Source organism: Falco rusticolus, chromosome 11 (genome assembly GCF_015220075.1).
Source record: "Falco rusticolus isolate bFalRus1 chromosome 11, bFalRus1.pri, whole genome shotgun sequence".
Lineage (NCBI taxonomy): Eukaryota > Metazoa > Chordata > Aves > Falconiformes > Falconidae > Falco > Falco rusticolus.
The window spans coordinates 16,653,494-16,678,041 of record NC_051197.1 but is presented as its reverse complement, the minus strand read 5'-3'; the positions used below and the strand labels follow the sequence as shown (position 1 = coordinate 16,678,041).

At 44.1% G+C, this 24,548-nt stretch overlaps 3 protein-coding genes across 5 annotated transcripts in view; all 3 read left to right on the top strand.

Annotated features, from left to right (window-relative positions):
- The window catches only part of DDAH1 (dimethylarginine dimethylaminohydrolase 1), a 61,010-nt gene extending 56,191 nt beyond the window's left edge, over window positions 1-4,819 (top strand). The window contains 1 exon segment of the mRNA XM_037404477.1: window positions 194-4,819. Coding sequence (XP_037260374.1) covers window positions 194-310 — 117 coding nt within the window. The 3' untranslated portion in view covers window positions 311-4,819.
- Window positions 4,820-8,590: 3,771 nt separating this feature from the next.
- On the top strand, window positions 8,591-16,871 carry BCL10 (BCL10 immune signaling adaptor). Of its 3 annotated transcripts, none has more exons than XM_037404482.1 (3): window positions 8,591-8,755; window positions 13,034-13,322; window positions 14,464-16,871. In XM_037404482.1, exons 1-3 carry the CDS (start codon window positions 8,672-8,674, stop codon window positions 14,829-14,831), a joined length of 741 nt encoding a protein of 246 aa, XP_037260379.1. In that variant the 5' UTR covers window positions 8,591-8,671; the 3' UTR covers window positions 14,832-16,871. The 3 variants fall into 3 exon arrangements, with proteins under 3 accessions (XP_037260379.1, XP_037260380.1, XP_037260381.1); XM_037404483.1 differs by lacking the exon at window positions 14,464-16,871 and adding an exon at window positions 13,964-14,445; XM_037404484.1 differs by lacking the exon at window positions 14,464-16,871 and adding an exon at window positions 13,896-13,962.
- A 903-nt stretch (window positions 16,872-17,774) lies between these two features.
- Window positions 17,775-20,197, top strand: C11H1orf52 (chromosome 11 C1orf52 homolog). The gene is made up of 3 exons (XM_037404733.1): window positions 17,775-18,289; window positions 18,418-18,625; window positions 19,637-20,197. Exons 1-3 carry the CDS (start codon window positions 18,029-18,031, stop codon window positions 19,717-19,719), a joined length of 552 nt encoding a protein of 183 aa, XP_037260630.1. The 5' UTR covers window positions 17,775-18,028; the 3' UTR covers window positions 19,720-20,197.
- Window positions 20,198-24,548: the final 4,351 nt, after the last annotated feature.

The following is a 24,548-nucleotide window of genomic DNA, read 5'->3' as shown; positions in this document are numbered from 1 at the left end:
GGTCCCCGTGCTGCAGAATTGACGTGTGTGAATCCCATAGCTGGAAAGCCACGTACACTGTAGTTGTCGGTGTTGATTGCAAACGACGAGATGGCTTAACCCATGCCTGCTCATTCTGTAAATACTTAGAGAAGAGGGGGAAAAGGGAGACATAAAGTGCCATGATTTCTGTTCTGTTTTCATTCCTTAACAGGTATTTGAAAAACTGAAGGACCACATGCTGATCCCTATAGCCAACACGGAACTGGAGAAAGTAGACGGGTCACTCACCTGTTGCTCTGTGCTTATTAACAAAACTGCAGTATTATGAGTTTACAGAGTCCCTCCCTTGTAACTGGCAATAATGTTACATACAAGGTAGACGAATCTGTATCCACACTTTTATTGTTTTTATTGACAATCTACTGTACCACTGTGCTACTAACCCTTGTTTACAAATTTTTTGCTTTGTGTATTTTTATTATGTCCTTGCAGATGGTATTTAAGGTGGGTGTACGGTTTGTTGGGGGGCACATAACTCTGAAGTCTGTTAGTTCCATGGGCTAGCAGAAGACAATTATAATGGCTAACCCCTAACTTTAGTGATTTAACATATCTGTGTGAAAATTTTATGAAAACCAGCTAATTCTCAACATTTCAAGCACCTCTGTTGTCTTTACGCTGTTCCCTTCTCCTGTCTTTTTTTCTCTTGCTTCCTTGCTCTGCATCTTTTTTTCCTTCCTCGGTCCTCTTTATTTTCAGTGATGCAAGGTTTTGGGGTGACTGAAGAAAGCTCAATGGACTCATCAGTTTGGTATCTTGTGTGGTAGGGAAACTTTCTGTACACTAGCTGGAATGGTGGGCAGTGGACTGTGCTCACTGTCTTGGCCGTATCACGTTGCTGCTGCTGGGCAGAGTTGTGGCTGGAATCAGTTTCAGGCACCAGGTAGCAACTTAGGAAAAAGCTTCCTCTGACAGGAGCATTCAAGGGCAGTGTCTGCCTGGGAGACTTGAATGATAGAAAAAGAGAGAGAGTAGTGCAGCCACACAAGAGACATCCTGCAAGTTCAGGTCCCAGATTGCTGCTAATGCCATGACTTTCAATTTGGTGAGAACAGAAGAGGAGTTTTTAAAGAAGTCCAGCTCCCAGGGAGCACCTGGACCACAAAAATGGAAGACTGAAGTGCTTTTGGAGAAGTTAAACCTACAAAAGTAATCTAAAATACAGGGCGAGGGGTTGTGTTAATTCTCTTTGTTTAGTTTCTAAATTTATTTCTCTCTTTCCTTTCTGTTTTCTCCTCTTTTGGAGGCCACTTACTAGCAAAATTCAAAAGAAAAGGGTGATAGGAGTTGAAGGACAGCTATTCCTAGATTAGGCTCATGAATAAGGGAAGCTATTTTTTCCTGAAAGATTGGCATTTGTACTTTATCTGCCTTTGGGGTAGTTTTCCTTGGAACAATAACCATCTTATTTTTTTTTAATTGCATGAATATTTTCTGTGGTATTCAGTTAAAACAAATATAATTTTTGTAGCAAATTCCACAGCATGTTTACCCACTGAGTCATACTTTTTCTCACCACAGTAAAGCGAAGCATACACCATTGTATTCACATGCTTCTTGTTAAATCGTTTGTAAACTAAGGATGGAGAAATTCCCAAACAGAGGCAGTAGTGGGAACTCTCTGGAGACTGACAAATAGTCTGAACATGTTGTCAACTTCCTAGACATCTCCTCCACCTTTCCTGAACCACTTGTGACATGTTGCTAAAGTACAGTAGGAAGCTCAGGCAATGTGGTCTGCAGGAAAGCAAACAATATTAACCAAGCGCACACTTGGATATCCTTTGGAAACTTGCGTGCTTTTTTGTGCAATCATAAGGGAGGAAACATAGGTACTCACATCCGTAGGTACTCCTCAGCATATCTCTCGCTTCGAGTCAGTGGCTGATGAGGAGAAAACCTCCCGGCAGCTACCAGAATGCACCTGATGCTTTGTGGGCACACTGTTTGTTGTGATGACATGAGCTATCACAAGGGAGAGAACAATGATGAGCCAATATAATGTATGTGAAAAGAGAGCATGTCCCAAAGGACGTCTGGAGTCAGCCAAACGGAAAGTGCTGGTTTTATGACTCTGTGCTGTCCCAAAGAGCTGTCCTGATGTTTCCCCTCTGTCTCCTCCGTTCCCGTGCATTATCATTTAAGACTGACCCAGGTGATCAGGCTCTGAGGATGTAAACATTGCAGTGGGGAATCTCTTCTTCTACCTTCCCTTGGTGCTTTTTAAATACCTGATAAGGCATCTTGCGTTTTAAAATGACATAATGACTTGACATTAAACAAAGATTTTGTGCCAAAAAGTGACCCTGCAGTATTTAACTATGACCTTCTAGAGGCAAGCTGTGCTGTTAGAAACCTGTGCAGCTATGGGAGCTGTCAGACAAAGCCAGAACAGAATCTTCCCCAACCTGTCCGAGCACCTCCTGGGGCCTGGCCCCCATCCATGTCCTTCAGTCTCTTTTCCCTCCTCTTGCTAGGGAGCCAGAGCATCCAGCGACACTAGGACAGTGTTAGGCTGTGGGATTCCTGTTCAGTTTCTCTCTGAAGTGTTCTGTTGTGGTTCGGTTTTTTCTCTTCCACCCTCTACTCACCTCTCATCTGTGTGTCTCTTCCTCAGACTCTCATTTCTAGTTTATGGCATGACGAGCACTTTTCTAACCCTAAGTGATTTTGCCTTCTGTTGCCTCAGTTCTCTTACTTGAGTCTTCTTTTTCTGTATCCCTCCCTCTTTGCTGTTCACTCCAAAGCACCCCAACCCAGACTGAACTATCCTAAACTCACTCCCTCCCTCAGTAGTTGCCAGGAGGGAGGAGAAACCGAGGGGTCCGCTTTGGCTCAGAGCAACTTCTTTTGAGAGGGAAGGATGACTCCCAACAGGAGCTATAGATCCACAGAGTGACACAGGTGACTCCTCTCCTTTAGAGTTACTCCAGAAAAGAGAAACATTTGTGGTGGACATTGTTGGTATCTTGTGTCTCTGAAAGCCATAGTATAGGTGACAGTGCATTCCCTTGGAGACCCAAGGAGGGGGAATTGGGATCTTGGAGCTGAGAAACATCCGCATTGACAGAGGTTGGTCTTTTGCCTATTACCATTTAGATTTCCTTGGCTTCAAGGCTACATTTTGCTATACAGAAAGAGCAAGGGAGTGGCTGAGGGACCTGAATTCCCTCAGGTGATGATTTCAAGTTGTATTCAAACTGTCTAACTTCAGGCACAGAATTTAGGTGCTCTAAATCACACCTGCTTCCTCTCTGTTGGTCTTGGTAGGTATGACAGCCTCCTAACATAGACACTTCAAATTACATCTTAGCCTGATGCCAAAAGTTACCTAAACTGGTTAGTGGGATTGCCCTCACCTCTCCGCCTTTAGCCTGATTCTTTATTTTGGCATTATAAAGCAAAAACATTAAGAGCACTTCAGTTTGTGCATTCGCAGAGTATGGTACTAAGAACGAAAACCATGCCAAATGCTTCTTGTTCTTGCTGTTTGCTATTTTTGCTGTTGCCCAAACAGAATTCAGGTGGGAGGACATTTCTGCTGTGATACATATGCATCTAATGGGCATCCTGTACATCTTGTCACCAGAACATTTCTCAGATGCCCGATATAAATCATCATCCTTGATTAATATAAATAATAAAATCCCAAACCAAAAAAGGAGATGAGACACTGAACACTAATAGCTCCCCACATAAAACCCTTGATAACAACTGTTGGGCTATATGACACAGCAGGGCAGGGCAGAAGTTCTTGTGGTTAATAGCTCAGCAATGGGGCTTGAATTACTCATCAAAGGTTGTTTGGGTTTGGGGTTTTTTTTTTTCCTTTGAGCAGTTTAGCTCCATTCAAATGAAAGAGCTACAATGGACGTTACAGATCTTTCATGGATGTTACCTTAGCTAAGAGTTTAGGGAGAGCTGTGGTATGTGGGTTTCTTGCTTCACCAGAATGTGAATACAGTGTCTCTCTCTGCAATGAAAATGTGAATGCATGATGTACCTTACAAGATAAACTTGAATTCTTCCATATCTGCATTTTTGTGTTTTCCATGCTAATACACTCCTTTTTGGTCTTAAATAGATGCCACTTTTTGAAGCTATACTCTGATTTTTTTATAAATTTTTTTTTTGTGATTTCCATGTCATAGGCAACATTATGTCCAGTTTTAAAAACAAAAAGTCAGTGCACAGAATGCTGTTTGTTCACAGCAAATTGGGGATGAAATATGGGAAAAAAAAGAACTTTTGATTTCATTCAGCCTCTTATACATTATATCAGTGAAGTCAGAGCCAAATTACTTTGCTAGAAAACATAAGCATTCACATGGAACCATTTGAGGAAAATAACTGTTTCTCTTATTTTTGCTTTTGTCAATAAGGAAGCAGAAAAGATAAGACTGCTTAAAGATTGGTATTTGTTAAGTGATAGTGAACAAAGTATCATTGGATCTCACATGTATTTTCAGAAAAGTTTTAACTGGACCTATGGAGTAACTGTATAGAGTTGCATGTGAATCGTGTTAGTCACTGTTCTACATTGTATCGTTCTGCAGTGCACAAATATGACTACTGAACACAGAAGTGTTACATTTCATTAAACTTAAAATCTTGTTGCAGTATATATAGTTCCACAGTTTTTGTGCCAAAATCATCAATACATTCCATCATCTGTTCTAATAGAGGTTTGCACTTTGATTATTTTTCTTTTGTGGCTCTTGCAGTTTCAATACTATATATCCCCATCACAAAGGAATAAAGTGTCAGTTGTACTGTGCACTGTGTAGTTTTTGCCTCTTGTTTTGAAACTGAAAGCATATGCATTTAATACTGTTTCATGCCATCCTTTTATTTGGAAGCTTGTTACATGCCTAGAAATAAAGCCAATTATAGACACTAGTGCTAAAAGATTGTTAGAAGAAATCTTGACTCCTTGAAAACAAACATGATTTAGGCTCCACATTTAAGAATAATGTGTAGAGAGGGGATATTGCCTGTGTGTTCTAGATACAATGGTTGTGACTAAATTTTATTACTGCCCAAGATAACTAAACAGATGTTACTGTAGTATAGTATTTTTTTCTGCATTTCCTATATTTACTGTAAGTTACAAAAGGTGAAGCTACAAAGGTTTATTGGGATGACCATTATGGTTAAATTATTCACATAGCTCTTGTGTCTTTTCTCCTCCAGGACGTCAAGAGAGGTGACAGCGTTTCAGACATTGCTTTGTGGTAACATGACAGATGGTCGCACGTTTTATGTCTAAATACTACTTGTGGCGTGCTACAAATAGTGCATGTGGGGCTAATCTCTGCGTGTACGCTGATGCTCTAGTATTATTAGGTTATGATATGAGGATTAACGACCTCGGGACAAGGCGGTTGCTCCAGGCTTCATGGGCATGTGTCAGTGCTCGTGGGCCTTCAGTGCCACCCTGCGGCAAGCCAAGATTCAGTTGTTCAAGGCCTCAGTGTTGGTGCTTCAGCTTCTTAAGAAACCCAACATAAATTAAGAGTACTGTAGTAAAAGAATTCCATCACTTCCGAACTGTACAGCTTTGCTAAGTAATACGACTTTAAACCATAATCTAATACTCTTCTTGGTGGAGAAGCAGGGACAAGGAAGGATTTCATTAGGGCTGATCTCTAAATACAGCCTTTGTACTAATTTAACTACACTGGTTGAAAGTATGGGGTTTATACTGATAAATTTAAATCTGTGCTTACATCTATGTGGATACATTCAGCTTGGTTCAATTTAAAGTAAACTACCACACTTACCTGCATCTTTGTGTACCCATATCTACAGGAGAGTTGGTACCAATTTACTTGAATTTGTTTCTAAGTGGCAATAATTAAAAATAACAAAAGCTATGCAGTCCACTCCCACTTGCCACATTAAGAAGTTTGTCATAGAGTAGCAAAAACAAAAGCATAATAGTAATTTAGGAGTGCCCTTTGCAACATTTAGCTGTAGAATATTAGTTCAGCAAGTAGAGACTTCTGCACTTGAGTGTAGGAATTCACTCTCCACCGTAAGTATGTCCTGCCAAAAAAGCATCAATCAACAGTCTCCTGCATTGTGAAGTCCAGACATTCTGATGCTCTTGGCAACCTCACCCCCAAAAATTCATGAGCTGTAGGTTGGCTGTTTTGGGTTTGTAGTTGAAAACTTGCCATGGGTAGCTGCAGATAACGCTTCAGTTTGGGCAAGGCCCTGGATCTGGATCTAGATCTGTAACTGAACCAAATTCTCTGTCCCTTCTCTCTGCCTGGCACCTTTCCTCTTCCCTAGGGAAGGTGTAGAGCCCTGCCACTCTCACTCTATCAAGGGGCTGAAGGGGCTGGAGGTGTTCTGCCAGCTCCAAAAAGGGGTTGTCCTGTGGCAGGACCCAGACCCTTGAGTTAAGGACCAGGAGGCAAAACGGGATGGGAGCACATGAAGCTCCCAGGTAGAGGCTCCTGCTCTGCAGCAAGGATGGGCTGCTCAATGAGGGCAGAGGGGGAAGAAAACCTGGGGTTATTCACAGCTCTCAAAAACTGACCAACTTGTTCTTACAAACTGTGACAGCATTACAACATTTTTGAGGACCAATACCATGAAAGATTTTAACAGCTCTGGGTTGTAAGCAGTTTCCAAAACTTACTGGGAAATTTACTCTCGAAGTTTATTGTAGATGAGCATTACATCTGTACATACTCATGAAACCAATGCAGTGTCCAAAATCTTCCCAGCTACCTTGGAAGAAATGATCTCTAACTCACTCTTCATTGAGGCTAAATTCTTGATATTGAACTGATACTAACCTCCTGAAATGAGTTTCTTGCTGAGAGTAGTCTTCTTCCAGCTGCCTGGACCATTAAATCCTGTTAGGGTTTATCGGCATTAAGTCTACTAAAATATATTCTATTCTTGTATTCTCCAACCACATGCTCTTCTCCTGATTGCTGAAGTTAATTCATTTCAGTTTGTCTTGTACATGGCTCAGGAATCCAGAAGCCTAAGCCTCCAGACATAGCGTGGCTTTGAACTGTGCCTCTCACTGAGCAAGGTTATTAACAAATACTCTAAATCCGGAATGCACAAGAGCTTTTTTTACCAGCAGTATTGTACGGAGCCTGCAAAGTCTACAATATAATTCACCTTGAAGGGCAGGAGCTGGAAGGCATTTGGCTTAATGAACAAGGTGCGAGTCAGGGGGCTGGGAAGACGCCTGACTGTCTCAGAAGTGCCACAGTGGGCTGGCTGGAGCATTGGATTCTGAAACCGTTCCGTGTATTTGGATGCTTGACACAGATTAGGGAGGATCAGCATAGTCACTTGGACTTGAAAAATGGCCTGTCCTGCAGCTCTCTGGGCAGGAAGATGGGAGATAAATACTCATTTACTTTATATTTCACGTGTTCAATCCAGAGATATAGAGATAGTGTTGAGAAATTCAAATGCACTACAGCAAACTATAGCTTCTTGGGGTGGGAATAACACCACGGAAGGATTTGGGTTGTGAGCAGAGGTGTGCTGCCAAATTACCAGCGATCTGGTCTGCAGGGCTGGATGGTGGGGGTGAGCCACCATCGGGCAGACGCGTCCTGCACAGCGGTGGCAGGGAGCGGAGCTGGCCACCAGTTTGAGGACTGGCAGTGACTGTAACACCCAGCGCTACGGAAATGGGCACGGTCCCCAGGTGAGAATGGCGACTAGTCCTTCATTTTCCAAATGTTCTGGGCAGGACCTTTGCTATCCAATGTGTTTATTGAAAAGCTGGGAATGCTGTAGAACAGATACCACTGCAGCTGGTATTTATACTCTGGTACAATGCAGAGTGTGACTGCGTTAATTAATGAGGCGCATCAAGGACTTTACCAAACACCGTAAAAGGGGTACTTTTGCCTTACTGACAGCAAAACGCACTGCTGATCGCTTCTGCTTCGGTACGCCTCCAGTGTAACTGCTGGTGGGAGCCCAGCTCAGGGCGGCAGCAATAGCCTGAGGTCTGCCCGGCAGCTGGAAAACGGCGATTAACGGAGCCGTGTCCCCTGGCCCTCCCTCACGGGCCTGCTCCGGAGGGCCCGCGGGCCGGGGGGGTTCGAGGGCCGCCGGCGCCCGGGGCCCACCGCAAATCCCCGCGCCCGCCTGGCGTCGGCCATCCGGCTTGCGAACACGGTGACGAGAGGGACCTGCACGCTGCTGCCCCCGGGAGCCGCAGCCCGAGCCGCCCGCTCCGCCCCTCGTCCCCCGACGCCTGGTTTAACGGGGGCGGGGGGCGCCGCGGCACGGCTCCGGAGCAGAGCAGGGCTAAGCCGCCGAGGGGAGCCGGAGCCCCGCCGCCGCGGATCGTCGCTCCCTGCGCCCGATGCGCGGGCCCGGCCCGGGGCGGCCGCCGGCGGGGCGAGACAGCGCGGCCGGTTGCCCCCGCGCGCGCCAGCGAGGGCGGGCCCCTCCGCGAACGCGCTGCTGGGCGGGGCCGCGCTCCGGCGAGCGGCGGGTGGGCGGGGCGGCCTTGGGGGCGGGGTGCCTGCCCTGGGAGCCCATTGGCGGGGGCGGGCGCGGGGCGGGGCCCGGACCGGAAGCGCTGCCCGGAGCCGTTCTCCCCCGCAGCGGTGGTGCCGGCGGAGCGGTTTCCGCTATGGAGGGCGCCGGCCCGGCCTCGAGCTCGGGGGCTGCGGGGCGGCCGCTGACGGAGGACGAGATGGCCGAGGTGAAGAAGGATGTAAGTGGCCGCGGGCCCGAGGGGCCGGGGTGCGCGGGGCGGCGGGGTGGGGCCAGGGCCGGGCCGGTGAAGCGGAAGCTGTGTCAGAGCCGGCGGCCCGGGGGGCGGGGGGGCTGGGCTGGGCCGGGCTGGGCCTGGCCTGGCCTCGCCTCGCCTCTGCCGCGCCGCCCGGAATTCCCCGCCGCCTGCCCGGCAGGCGCCGGCGCGGGCGGGCGGGTCACGCCTGGCGGGGCGGGGGTGGCGGGCCGGCCCTCCTGCCCGCAGCTCGCCGAGAGCGGCAGCCCGCGCCGCTGGGATCCGCCGCCTTCCCGGTGTGGGGCTGGCCGTGTGCTGCTGACACTCAGCTCTGGGGCCGGGAGCGCACCGGAGCGCTCGGTCCCCTCGTTTTCCTGTTTGCCGTCTCTCTCTGCCGCCCGTTGGGGACAGCGGGTGGGGGTCGGTTTGGCGGTGCCTGCCCCGCCGTCGGGCACCGGGGGCAGGGTGCGGGTGCCGAGCGGTGAGCCGGGTGGCCGGAGGTCGCCGCGGGTGCGGGCCCCTCTCTGCAGGGGGGTGGGACTCTGCCTTACAGAGCGAGGCGCTTTGGGTTAAATACCGATAACTGTCTTGGAGGCTTTTTGTTCTATGTTTTCCCGAATTTATACGCCCCCCTCCCCAGTTTTATTCACTAGTGTCAAGAATTTGAGGGAAGATTCCATCCGGATTCGGTCTGGTTTTACTGATCTCTTTGTTAGACTGGGAAGCAAGCAACGTGCTAATCCACCTCAACAAGTTATCGGTTCACTTGGAAAAAAAACCAAATAAAATCGGAGTTTATCAATTATTTATTGACCATCCGTCCTTCTGTTTGTAATCAATAGTGTCTTATATTTGACTTATTTCGGGGGTTTTTAATAGTACTTTAAAGTACAATTAAGAATGTATGGAGTTCAGTTTTAGTTTCTTACTAGCTTTTTGCATATGTAATTTTAATTTTAAATGCTTTGTCACAGTTTGTGAGGCTTGTTTTTCAAGTTATTACTTGCTTCTGTGGAACCACAGGGTTGTACAGCAATAGTTAGCATCTGGTAGTTACATTAAAAAAAAAAAAAAAAAAGATAGCCGCTTATATCAGACTATATATATATGACATGATATGTACATTCATCTGTGTCAGTGACTGAATTCACGGCTGCATCTCACAAAAGTGCATGAATGTCGCTTTAGCCCTTGATCTTACAGGGTCTCCCACAGTAATTAGAGGACTTTTGGAAACCTAATATGTAGAAAGAAATAACATTAGTTTTATCATCTAAATACAGGCCCGTAGATCTGACTTCAGAGCTTCTTCTCTCAGATCTCGTATGTTGCGGCTTCACAATTCCAAGCGCCAGTTCAGTGTAAACTTACTTAGCTGTTTCAAAGCTGCTCAGGTAACTTGATAGCATCACTGCAGTGCTGCATTACCAGAAGTTCTGTGTATATTATGTGCCAGCATACCACAGAAAATTAGCTTGAAAGGTTAACTTGGTCTGGATAAACTTGCTTTGAGGAAGAGCTATAACGGTTGGAATCTTATATTCAAGAGCTGGGAAGGAGACTGTGATCCGTACAAAATCATTGAAATAGAGCAAAGTATATTTAAAGCTTCCGTTCTAATGTGTTTACTTTTTCTGTCCCTAATAACCTGTTGACTTATGAGGCCAGTGCAGAGGGAAATTCAGAATTGATACACTTCATACAGTGAAAAAGACTCATCACAGGAAGGTGTTAGTCAAAACACAATAGTCTTTCTATGCAATAATGACTCACCCTATTCTTCTAGTGTTGTAACGTTGACTGACTTCTGTTTCGGAGTGGAGTTTGTTGATTGATCCTTCTTATGGTACGATGAGATTTCCATGAGAACTGAAAAAAACCCGTATAGCCTACTACATTTGTAACCGTTCAGGTGCGGGCTTGTTGCAATTGGACACTTGAGAGTATTCCAGGACTGCCTAAATTGATGTAAGCTGTAGTGTTGCACTCCTATGCTCTTGTATTTGTTATGCTACCACTAGTGCCAACATGACTGCAGACTAAACTGGATCAGATAATTAATATGGCTGGGGGGGGCGGGGAAAGCACCAGTTCAGTTTCTTGACTGGATCCTCTGATCCACCAGTACAAGGGAGAGGGTAGAAACATGCAGCTGCTGCGCACGGCAGAGTGTTCCTTGCACTTCAGTTGGCCACCATGGAGCTGCACCCTTACGTTCTCAGTTTTAAATTGTATTAAACCTAGTGGTGATAGTCTACTGCCCAAAGCCTTCCTTTTCCTTCCGTGCATGCTCATCTGATGCTTGCTCTAACAGCCGGGTAACCACAGGCTGTTTATTGATAGCTTAATATTTGTTGAATCCTGAAGAATGACTAGAAGACATTTGTTCTCTGCTGTACTAAATGGAGCAGTCCAAGAAGTTTTTTTCTTTAAGAGTTGTTGGTGCTTTCCCTAGCACCAGTATGCCAGACAGTATTTTGCTGTTTGAAATAGTCTGCCTTAAAGTGTGTCTTTATATCTAGCTTTTCCTCTGCTTCTATTTATTGAGCTAGTAAATGGCTATAAGGCAAACTGTCACTTTAATTTTTAAATGCTGCTGTTATGGAATCTAATCTCAAAAAGCAGGAGGATATTTGAAAACGTTCTTCAGGAAAAAAGTTTTGTTTCTTTTCATCCCTTCATTTGTTCTTGTATGTGAAGGTGCTTTTCCTTCTGGCTTTCACATATTCTTTTTTTTCTTTTTTTGAATCAACTGAGACGTGGTGGGGGCGTTAGTTTTTTCACATCAGTAACACTCAGCTAGTGGGTATCTGACTACTTGTGTAATTCTGCACAGAGAAAAATGCTGCTGGGAGAAACTGCCGATTTTGTAGCATTATATAAAATGAGTTTGTTTTTCAAGCACAGAGACGTCATTTGTGACTCTCATCTTCACAGAATAGTAGATACTGAAACCGGAGAGTTGTGAACACATGCATTAATTCTGTTTCAATATTGATATCAAGCAGGCAGGGTTGTTAATGTACAGATTGAAGTAAGATTAATATCATTTACATTGTAGCAATGTTTGTGCTTGTATGTACCAGCTAAACAAGCTGAAGAAAGATTGGGTTTTGTTTTGATAACTGTAAAAATAAATTGGTCAGTATAGGAGAAGACACTTAACTTTTTCCGAGGAGGAAGTCAAAGTGGTGTACCTCCAAAATAAATGGGTAGTCAGGCTAGAAGTGAATCTGGTTACAAAATACAGCATGTTTCCTCAGGAGGAAGATCTCTGAGGCAAAGTGATCTGATACTGGGTGTTACAGTTCCTGAAGATGCCAAGTGGCGTTGCTCCTGAAGTGCTCAAGGCAGATGAGTCTGCTGCATCATACCCAGTGAAGGCATGTTAGGGTCTTTAGGTGGTGGACGGAGTCCCCTCCCGTGGGCAGATTGTTCCACCTCTTCTGGCTATAGAGAGGAGTTAAGCAACCAGTTTACACTTGTAAGCTGAAGTTACACTGCAAAGGGTAGAGTCATTTTGCTTTTGCCACAGTAATCAGTTGCACTTTCAGTGGTCTGTGCAGCGTGTTGGAGGTGTGCAAGTTGCTTCAGGTGTTTAAAATCTATAAACCAAAAGAAGGCAGCCTGATGAAGATGAAAAGCAGCCAGTAAAGTTGTTGAGAGTAGGTACATCTGTGGATGAAAGTGCATGTTATTTTGGGTGCCAGTAATCTGTTGAACTTGTAAATAGTTGCATTTGTTTAACCATCCTTTTAAACAATGCTCCGAGACTGCTTTTACTCAATGTAGAGCAAACATCAATAATTGCAGTATTTTGGAGTTGTGCCTCGTGGATACAAATGGTATGGAAATGTGGCAGTCGTGTAGTCAGTGAAAATGAGTGTCTGTAGACAAAGTGAATAGGTGCTGTTGTGTTTTCTTGGTGTAATTTCCTTTCATTTTTACTTGGTGACTGTTCTGATCTGTGATAACCACAGACCTGGTGTAATTAATATTTTTTGTAAGTATTCACTTTATTACTTAACATGTATTAAAACTCCTGAGTTGACTAAAAAAAAAACTAATGAAAGGGATAAGTAAATTAGGTAACGTGTTTGGGTTTTTTAAATAGATTTTTCTCAGTGTAAAAAAGTGTTAGGTAATACGGTGGCAGCCTTACAAATGGTTTCATTAATGTGTATCAAAATCATATGGGTTTCAAATAACAAGCTTCTAAATAAATGGAAATATTGACTAATACTAGTTTGTTTTGGTTTTCAGGCTTTAGAAAGGATGCGTCCTTACCTGTGTGATAAAATTATAGCTGAGAGACACTTTGATTACCTACGTTCAAAGAAAATACTCACGAGAGAGGATACAGAAGAAATTTCTTCTCGATCTTCCAGTAGGAAAAAAACTGGGAAGTTACTGGACTACTTAGCAGAAAACCCAAAGGGACTAGATGCTTTGGTTGAATCTATCAGACGAGAAAGAACACAAAACTTTCTGTTACAAAAGATAACTGATGTAGTATTGAAAGTCAAAAATGAAAAACTTGAAGCTCTCAAAGGTAAGAAGTTTATAATAATATTTTGTAAGACATAAGTTTTATTTTAAGGGACTGCAAAATTAAACTCCAATAATTATTTAATTCTTAGTACTGATTTTTTTTTTTTTAATTCCTCTAGTGCTTGGGACAACATTCTTGAAAATATCACTAGTTTGGGTTTAAGATCCTAGTACATGTATCCTGGCTTTGCCTTTTCTACTATCTGAACACATCATAAATAAAAAATTGCAAAAAACCTATCATGTGTTGTTATGATGGATAGGTCTGTCTTCACATTTTAGTTTTGCTTTCTATGAGGTTCTAATTCAGAACTTAGAATAGGTGGTTATCTTCCATCTTGCATTTCTCTTGAAGCTATTTACTGCAGTGGCAGGATGCTCTGGTTTTGTTCAACTTTCCACCTCAGCAGAAGATAAGCCAGCAAATGCAACCTGAGGGGAATTTCCCTATATGCCTTCAATGCCAAAACTTAGAATTAGTCACCGTAAATGTTTGGATGTGTTGTTTCATACAGGCAGGGAGGTTTTGTTGACACACAAAACTTACAGTGACTATATGTGCTCATATTTTAAGGCAGATAAAGGAAGTATACTCCTTCTAAACCAAAAACCTTACTTCCCATTCCACACCCATCAAAACAGACATAAAGAAGGAAGAAGCACATTTTAACCCGAGAGATGAAAGTCCTGAAGTTTTCTCTGGCTTCAGGTAAAACAGCCTTCAAATGCTTTGGAGTAGAACCATGTAGCTGAAAGTTTTAAAAGTTTGAAGAACACAGTGAAAAAATCTGTCAAAAGGTGGGTCAAAGGGCTACTTTGACTTCCTAAAATGAAGCTTAAATTATGGTGCATCTTTGTCAAATAATAGCTGATACAGAGATAAGGAAAAATGTCCTGGTTTCGGCTGGGATAGAGTTAATTTTCTTCCCTAACAAGAAATCATTCACATCAGCCTAGATAACCTGCACATATTTTTTTTTTTTAAATTTGTCATGAATATCGGGATGTGAGAGGTGAGATGAAGAGGTTAGTCTGTTAAAAATACTATTGATCTTTTGACATTCTTAGTGATATTAAATCAGAGCACAGTTTTAAGAGTGGACCACGTTGTATTTAAATCCAGTTTCTGTTTTTTATCTTAGGTCTAAGCTGCAGCACCTGTATGACCTCGCTGTATGGAGGAACAAATGATCTTTCTAGATCGTTTTCTGATGAATCTAATTTTTTTGATAAAACAAAAGACAAAGAATCTACCCAGATACATCATCCAGAAGAAGATTATAGCACTGCTGCATTTGTGTCTGCTGTCTCGCTTCATTCAATGAATTTACCGATTGCAGAGATGGGAAATGCGGAGTGTGCTGTTTTCTCAGCAACCCTTCCAGGGCCTGGAGACCCTGGTGCACCCCCACTCCCCCCAGAGCTCCAGTCAGAGCAGCAGGAACCATGTACTAGTTCAAGTGACAATTGCTTTTTGCCTTTAAGATCACGTTCTCTTCAACCACAGTGAACGTAGTGACTTTTGTCTGTTCATCCAAATGGTACTGAAACTTTGTGTGGTGCCTTATAAAAATTAAAAAAATGTGTTCAAACTGTTAACTAGCAAAATCAGAGAAAACAATCTATGCTATTTACTGGTTTTAAGTAGTAATTTTTTTAATTATTATTATATTTTTTTTTTAATTGGGTTACTCTGGAGCTGCTTAATTTTATGTTCTTTAGGAAGCTTCTTCAAAATATGGTATTATACCAGCAAAGGTTTGTTTTTTAAACCAATGTATTCAAGGTTTCACATTTTGCTGCAGATATTTAAACTGCAGTTATAGAACAATTATTTTTTTTCTTCCTACAGAAACCAACAAATTTGCTGTTCTGAATGTTTTCATGACAAGTGAACTGGGAAAGATAGTTAGGAAAAGTATTGAGTGTCAAAAAATAACTTTCTAAACTAAAAGCTTAAGCTTACTTACCAAAAAGCTTAAACTTGTTTACCAAATTTAGTGTTTCTCTGTAGGATAAATTCTGCCCTCTGCATATGTGTGTGCAACTCCGTTTGAAAAAAAACCAAAAAACCAAAAAACAAAAAACCCAAACAAAAAAAACCCTGAATCCAGCAAAATCTGTAGCTATGCTTATTTGCAAGGTGTCTTTTAATTGTCTGAACTTTGTCCTACTAGTAAGTCAACAGGCACTCAGTATCGCAGCGATTCGAGTTAGCAAATATACTTCCACAAGTCTTAGCATATTATTCTTGTGTATTAGTTAAACATTTCTGATTTGAGATGCACTTTAAATATAAATCCTCATTAGTACTGGAAAAGGAATGTAAACTGCTGTAACAGCATCATGTGGGCTGTAAGAAAATGTTGTTGTATAATGCTATTAAGGAGCAAAGCTTCTATGTTTTGCCCCAGTAGGTAAGTAGAGGAGTCGTCCTGTAGCAAGAAGGTATCCATACCTGAAGGACGCTTGGAAATGGTGCACTTCAGATACCTACTCTTCAAACAGATAGGGAAGTTTATGTTTCAAATTGTTCAGTGTCAAATGCATTTTAAACTGTTTCAACATGGGAAGGTTCTCATTTCTCGACACAAGAATACACATGCTGTATTCCTCTCACACTCTACTCTTGAGTTGTAGTCTACTTTTTGTTAAGTATATAATCACTTTAATATTACTAGCAAAGACAAACTCCTACTTGGAAATGTGTTACGCTCTGTTCTGCAGTACTACACTTTGAAGTGATGGGATGTTTTCGGTGTATCAAAGGGTAGGTTTGTATTTAAAGCTTAATTATTTTGGCGCTCATACAGTGCTATAGCTGTGTAATTGCATTCAAATTCAAACCCAGGTGATATTTCTAAACTATGTTCTCTTTTTGTGGAGACAGGCCATCTGCAGGACCTCAATATAGTCTCTAAATTTTTTTCGTGTTTACTCTGGTTTAGGAAGTAGGCTAAAATAAACTACAATGTCCAACTACGCTCCATGCTTGGTACACGAATAGCTTACATTTGATAAAGATGTGGGCTTCTGTTTAGTGTTTATAAAAGTCTTGTTTTCCTTGTATACATCTAAGATCATAAACCTTCCGGATGATGACAGTGCTTTTCAACAAAACTGCTTGGTTCAGAAGGCATAAGCAACATTTTGCTCTCTAACAAAAAAAAATTGAGGGTAGGCTTTAATCCTTCTATTCCATTAACTTGAAATGTAGTTGTACATGCTGGGGCTGTCTGGAAATTGATTTGTCTAAATGCCTGCTGTAACCACTTAAAGAGCTGGGCTTAGGTTTGGGTCCCTTCTTGGAATCTTGTAAATGGAGGAGCACGAACAAGCTTGCTCTTAGCTGAAAAAGAGCATCAGCTCAGGGTGAAGACTGCCTTGCACATCTAAATCTGAACACGTGAAGCATGCTGCCTGCCTGTGAGGGATCGCTCCTGCGGTGGAGCCTGTTAACCTGAGACTTTAGATGAATGTATTGTCTTACCAAATGTTTATAATCTGCATTTAAAAAAAAAATAAATTTTATCACAACTTTTGGAATAAATTCTTTTTTATAATTGCCTGTTTTCCTACCTACCTCTCTTATTAGCATGTGTAGGTTGTAAGAGCAGTTCACGCCAGTGTCTGGGTGGGTGGTTTCGGTTTTGTGTGTGCGGGAGGCTTTTGTTCTCTGTCTTGTTAGAGAGGTTTGTCTTTGTTGGAAAAACTGACTTAATGTGAAACACCTGTGCGTGTAAGACTGCATTCGAGAGCAGCGTGTAGGAAAAACATGCCTATGAGATCTGGAGCTTGGCTGCTGAACTACACTTTCTGTGGTCCATGATCAGTGTTGCTAACCTGATTCTTGCTTTTTTTTTTTCAGGTGACTCAATTGCTCAGCTTCTTAAAGATGGGAGAAGTGTTGCTTCCAGCCATGTGTCCATTGACTTCATTCTCAAATTAAGATTTTTATTAATAGCGGGGGAGAAACAAAACCTTTGGGTGCTGAGCAGCATGACTCAAAAATGGATTTGCAAACGTTGCAGGGGTTGTGGAGGCTCACGCCAGCGGTTGTTTTCATTGTACTCTGTGTGTAAGGTTTCTTTCAAAATAATCATTATAATATTGATCGAGAGATCAGCTGCTCGTGGTTTAGTATCTTTACTGTAAGGAATTGATCATATTATAACCAAAGCCCCTTCCTTGGGCCTTACCCTGCTTCTGTGGCGGCGTGAGTGGCGGGGCAGCCCCGGTGCGTGCTGTAGCCGGTGGGACAGCAGGGACACAAGCCTGGCTGACCGGGGGGGCTGGTACCAGCTGCTCCCGGCAGATGTCAGGATGTGTCGGTGCGGGCAGCCCGCGGGCCTCCGAGCACCGGCGGGGCCGGCCAGGGCTCGTGTGCCCCGGGCGGCTCCGCGTTCTCCCCGCCTGGGCCTGCGGGGGGGGAGGGGAAACGGGGGTGGCCTCGCTCGCGCGTCCCGTCCGCTGTGTCTCACCGCTCGGAGGGAGAAAATCCCCGAGGAGCCAGGGCGAGCCCCCGCGTCTCCCACCTACCCCCCGTTCGCCCTGTACGAGCGGGGACCCCACCCCAAGACGGCACGGTGGGGCCTTCGCCTCCCGAGGGGCGGCCGGGGGCCGGCGGCAGCGGGGGCCGCGGCGGGCCGGAACCCTCGGCGCGGGGCCGGTTTCCGTGCGGGCGGTGTCGCGGCGGCAGGCCCCGCCATGGCGGCGGAGGGTGAGGACCCGCTGGGCTATTTCGCGGCCTACGGCAGCTCCAGCTCCGACTCGGAGCCCGACGAGCCCCAGCCCGACGAGCGCCAGGCGGGAGGCGGCGCGGCGGCGGGGGGGAGCCCGGGGCGGCGGCCGCGGCTGCCGCCGCCCGACGAGCTCTTCCGTAGGGTGTCGCAGCCGCCCGCCTTCCTCTACAACCCGCTCAACAAGCAGATCGACTGGGAGAGCCGCGTCCTGCGGGCGCCCGAGGAGGTGCGGGGGGCGGACCGAGGAGGCGGCCGGGGTCGGGGGGGCGACCCGGGGGGGCGGCCCGGGGCCGGGGAGGGGGGCGGCCCGGGCGCCGAGCCGCGGCGTGACGGGTGCCCCGCTCTCCCCTGCAGCCCCCCAAGGAGTTCAAGGTGTGGAAGAGCAACGCCGTGCCCCCGCCGGAGACCTACAGCCCGCCCGAGAGGAAGCCCCCGCCGCCCCCCGCCCTCGACATGGCCATAAAGTGGTCCAACATCTACGAGGACAACGGCGACGACGCGCCCCGGCAGGCCGGCAGGGCCGGGGTTCTGCCGGGCGAGGAGCAGGAGCCGCCGGAGCCGGGTGAGGGGCCGCGGGCGGTGGGGGCTCCCCCAGCAGCGGCCCGGCTCCCCGGCCGGCCCCGGGCTCCCCCGCCGCTGGCGGGAGCGGGGACCGGCGGAGGCCGCCCCATGGCGCCAGGAGGCTCGGCCGCGCTCGGGTAAAGCGGAGAGCGGCGTGGGAGCTCCCGAAAGCGCCGCTGCCCTGAGCCGGGGCGCGGGTGCGGGGCAGGGTGTGCCTATAGTGTTTGCAAAGCATGGGGGCTAAGAGGGGAATTAAATAAAATGTCTGTGTGACAGGTTACGGAAGAAAATATTTACTGCTCTCACAGTACAAGCTGTAATGGTAATCTAGGAAGTCAAGAAATATTTGGAGGGAGGGAGGACTTACTTTTTTAAAAAAATTGCTGGGGAAAGAGAATAGTCAGTAACAATCAGGAGTCCAAAACCAGAAGAAATTCAGGACTTCCGGAGCACACAGTAATATTTTGGTTCACCAGTAAAGTTGTTACAAACCTTTTGCAAAGGAAGGTTGTTTTAGTGTCTTCCTCCTCCTTTTGCTCTCTGTGTTTCTTCCCCAGGGGCAGTTTCTCTGTCTTGCTCCATTTATTCTGTGTGCTTTTTTTTTCTTTTTGACTGCTACATATTTCTCTTAGTCAGCCTTCATCCAAAAACTGAGAAGATAAACTGTTCATTGACCTTGACATTACTTCCTGCATCTAAAATGTGATTTTCTAGCTTTTTGTCTTATCTATTCATATAATAAGGTTTTTAGAACAGGTACCGTACATTAGCATAGCAAAGCCTCTTCCTAGTTATCCTCAGTGGTCTGTGGTAGTGATAATAAGTAATCATTCCTATTCTGTCCACGTATTGTCCACTTTCCAAAAATGAAGATATCGTCAGTTAATATTACTGTGGCCTTTTTCCAGGCATCTCAGACATGGTTAAGTCTGTTGTTCTGAGACAAGGACAGTGTTTGATACAAAAATAACTGGCTTTTCTGACTTTGATTAACTCTGTCTTTTATTTAAAGATGATGAAAAAGACGATGAACCAGCTTCCGCTAAGAAACGTAAACTAGACTCTGGGGAGCAGGCAAAGAAGAAGAAGGTATAAGCAGGGTGTGCTGGATTTAGCCATAATGAGCCAAATGAGAATTTCAATGAACTTGGATTCTTCTGCTGGAATGGGAAACACATACATGTTTACTGAATTTCTCTCTCCCGTTGGGTAGGGAACTTTATTTCTGTAGTACGCTTGCCTTTTGGAAAGCACAAAATTAAATGGACAGTGTCATGACAGAAACTCGTCTACTGAACAAAACTTAAACCTGTTTATTTAAAAGAGGGATCCATTCTGATGGATACTTGTGCTCATGCCGGTTACAGGGCTTCATGGTATTTTGTTTATCAAGAAACCTGGTAACGTTAGCTTTTCTGGACTGACTTCGTTGTGTCAAAACCTTTTATAAAGGAGTATATACTAAAGATTAAGTAGTGTCCTGTGATATGTTTGCATAATGTTGTTTTGAAATGTATGTAAACACTGCAAATAGGTCACTGGAATAAAACTACATTTGAAAACATATGCAGTATAAATATTGCATTGCATGCTTGGTGAATGGGAGGGTTGAATTCTGTACTGTATGCATTTCAGTGATGTATTTCTAATGACTCAACAGATTCCTCAGGGTTTTGTTTGTAATAAATACACAACTGCAAACAAGAAGAAAACAAAGGACCTAATAATGGGGTTTAATATTTGATAATTATTTTTTATGTTAATGGATCTGAAACATGAGACTAATTGGTGCAGGAAGAATTGACGCGTTTAATGTATTCTTCCTAAAATTGAAAGTAGAATCCGGACATTTATGTGGAAAATAATTATGACAAAGCTGTGATGGAGACTTTACTGCTAAACTGTATTTATTTCAGTACAAAAAGTTGGTAATCTCAAAGTGCTAGTCAGTATATGTTGCATTTGTGATACGCTGCTGCATGGATTTTCGGGTCTGTATATGATAAAGTACCCGCAAAAGTGGGTTAAAGGGAGGGTTTCTCTAGGTTTATTTTCAAGTAAAGGTTCTGTGCCTTAAGAAATCTGCAGTGAGATCAGGCATACTAACAGAAGTTTATGTAATTAAACTACTAATGTAAACATTCATAACTTATTTTCCTTCTGTCTTGGACTAGCTTTAATTTGGCAGAACAGATTCTGTATGCATATATGCTAATACGATGTTAGTATTTTTAAAAGTGATTTTTTAACAATTATTTTGAACCTTAACATATAGAAAAGTGTATTCATTTTTGATGAGTATATGAAGTTAGCAACAAGTTATGCAGTTCCAGCCTTGGCAGCACGATAATGCTTTCTCTGCATCTTTCTTTACCTGCAGACCCTGCAGCCACTCCTTGCCAGTTTTACAGGTTGTTAGGCCACATCTGTGGTAACGTTCCACGCCTTCTGTGCTGCCAGTCTGGAAATGATTCAAAAAATGGTACCTGTTCACAGCTGAGGGTTCCCCATGTCCCAGCTCTCCTAGCACAAACCTATATATCTGACACTGTCATAGCAAGCTCTAAGATGAGGGACAGCATCGTGGGCAAAGCTTATGAAGTGCCAGATGTGTGTACAGTTTCGCAAACCGCTCTGTCTTGGGCTGCGATGGCTGGGCTAGTGCAGGGGCAGCAGAGCAGAGCTGGCCTCTGGCTTGCAAGGTGAAGCCTCCCATACCCTTCATGGTGACCCTGCTAAGTTCCAGCTGGGATAAAGACCCCTTTGCAGCAGTCAAATACAACTGCCTGCTTGCTGAAAGGGAGTTTTTACTAGGCAGAGCACCAGTGTGGCATGACAATTCAGGAACTGTGGGGACCTGGAGCTTGTTGAGTTGAGAGACTAAATGCCATACTTTGCTTTGTCTAGAATGCTAATATAAATTCTCCCTCGTTCTAGTAATAATGTGTGAAACTTCCACTAAAAATTACCATCTTATGCAGACCAGCTCTCTTGCTGGAACAGCTGTCTCCATGCAGGTGAGGATGCCTTACATCATCCACTTCAGGATGTGGATTGTCACAAACTGGTCGTAGGGTCCTGGTTGTCTGAAATCAAATGGTTTCTGTGAGCTTTGCTTACAAAGAAATGAAGGGTGTTTTTCTTGAAGTGCTGAACATGAAGTTTCTGAATGAAACTTTCCCTGTATCTGCTGTCCTATATGTAGCTAGGTTGAAGGTGCTAATCTTCAGAGAACGTGGTACAAAAAAAGACTGCTTATGCTCCTTTTTTAAGAGGAATGTGTTTATACTGTATCTGGCATAGAGAGCTGAGAGTAGGGAATAGCAGCAAGCTCCTATTCAGATATGAAAACTGGAGGTTTGGTTGGTTTCCCAAAGGTTTGGTTTGTGTCCAGGGAGTGAGTTGCAGATTATGGTATGTCTAGGAAGACACTTTTTGAGAAATCTGCCTCTGCTGTCCTATATGTACAGAATTTATCCCAGGTTACGTGGGATGAATGGTACCGTTTCTTGAAATTTGAAGGACTTGACAATGAAGTACGCTGTTCAGTGGACTACCTAATTCCCAAGTCTTACAATAGTTCTGTTTGCAGCTGAATTGCTCCTTGAAGAGCCTTACAGCTGAAGGCTAATGTCACCAGCTCTGGAAATAGGATGCATTCCTATGGCTGTGGTGACCAAGGAGGCTTTTGTTCTGTATTGTTTGCTGTACTATTCTATCGGGCACCTCAGGAAATTACCATGCTAATCACTCCTTTTGTTTTCAAATCATATGATATAGGTAGTATCCAGTTGTCTTGACATTAACACCATCTGATACTCAGCTTCTAAGGTCAAAACCAGCATGGCTAATGTGGGGGAAGAATGATCAGTCATGTTATTTACAGATTGAGGAAATCTTTGTAAGTAGCAACCATGACAGCCTTCCTATTCAGGAGAAATGGCAAAATCAGCCCTGCTTCTTTTTATTAAATAAGACATCTGAAACAAAGCTGTCTGAAGCTATCTGGGTGAATTGCTTCCGCTGCTGGAAGGTTTCTTTGGTTAGAGATGCTTCAGTGCATCATCTTCAGGAGATGATGGTGTGAGAAGTACTAGTACTGCAGCTTCTGAAGCGACTCAGAAGGTTTCTTGACATACAGGGTATACAAAAAAGCCCAGAGCAGGGCAAAGACTGACGTGTCTTGAGTTCAGACATAAGACTATGTGCATTTTATTGTAAGTAAATGGGATTACATAAAAGAAATGTTATGCTTGTATCTTGTAATGCAAACAACTACAGAACTCCTCGTAGTGGAAAAAATGCTGCAGTCCTAGCTGTGGTGAGAATATGGCTGGAGAGGCACAAAATGTTTCTGGTGATAGGCTTGATAGTGTGGTACTTATGAAGCAGTGCTTGCTTCTGCAGGGAAAAAACACAGGTATCTATAGCTGGTACAAAGGGGCTGTTTAGCTCAGCCCAGACATTACCAGATAGAATGGAACTACTAGCCAGGAGGGAAGAAAAGGAGAGAAATCCCACTGATTCTGCCAAGGATCTATAAGGTCTTATTCAGGTACCATAAAAAGCTACTAAGAAGAATGGGCAACAGGCTAAATTATAAATGCTCATCTGGAGCTGGGCTTCTAGGTCAAGATTACTGATAACATCTGTGGCATTCATAGCGACAAAGCTGTAAAATAACCAGCCATTGTTCAAGTTCCTCAATAAGTCACTAGGAGCATTACCAGGAAAGAAGCAGTCATGATAAGCCCTGCAATTATAGGGATGCATCCAACAGTCCCCAAAAGAGGATTCGAGTCTTCTCCATCCCCTTTTTGCATGAATCAAAGTGACACAGATGTACAAACCAAGAAAAAGTGATAATGATGCAGTGCTTAAAGGAAGCAGATCAGGTAACTGAAGAAATGAGCAACAAGAAGATTTTTCTTGATTGTTTTGAAAGTAGAAGAGGGAAGGACTCTGAAGAAGCTGAAGGACAAAGCTTGATGGAACAAGAAACAAACTTGTAGGTTTTCTTCAGGTTTGGGCAGCCAATAATGAAAAAGTGGCTACTCTGTGCATCAGGATGTCAAATGCATTACTGAACACTTCCTAAACTTAAACTGATAGCTCAGATGTTAAAAAAAATCTCTTGAATAGAGAACAGTTTATCCTGGATTGTCTTTCAAGAGGAGAGAGTGACAGCAAACATACACCCCTGCTGACAAGTGGGGAAGATTGCCTCTGAAAATTAGCCTTCTATTCACTCATCATTGCGCTGTTTCTGTGATGATGATCATTATGTGTAACAAGGGAAAAAGGCAGTAAAAAAATGTGTACAAGTTTGATTTGAGAAAATTCTCTTAAAAAAATGTGTCAAGATTAGAAAAACAGTGGCTGGAAGGCAGTTCATTTGCGATGAACACGTTGTGTTGCCTCCAGATGCTGGCACAATAGCAGCTACATTTCTTAGCTTTCCGAGAAAGGCAGGATGATCTGGAAAAGAAGAACTCACATCAGTATAGAAGTACAGCTGTTAAGGATAATGGCTTTCAAGGAAGGCAGGCTGCCTCCCAGAAATGCCAAGGGAGGGGCTGTTGCAAGGCATCCCTTTATTAGCCTGCTATTCCTATGCGACAGCTTGATGCATCCTAAAGCTATTGAAGAACTGATTTGCTTACAAATAGTTTGTGATTAGCTTAAGGTTGCCAATCTGAAAGTGAATCTAGGGAAATGCAGTGTGCTCCACAAAGAGTGATTTATCGTGAACCTGGAATCAGCACAGGAAGAGGGATTTTTTTAGCAGCAGAGAGAAACAGCAGTTGTGCAGTGCTGGCTGACTCTCAGGTGACAGGAAGCTCATTTGCCAGTTTGCTAATTTTGCAAAATCCTGGCAGAATTTGGGTGAAAAGATATAATGCTTTCAGTCACCAGCAGGATTC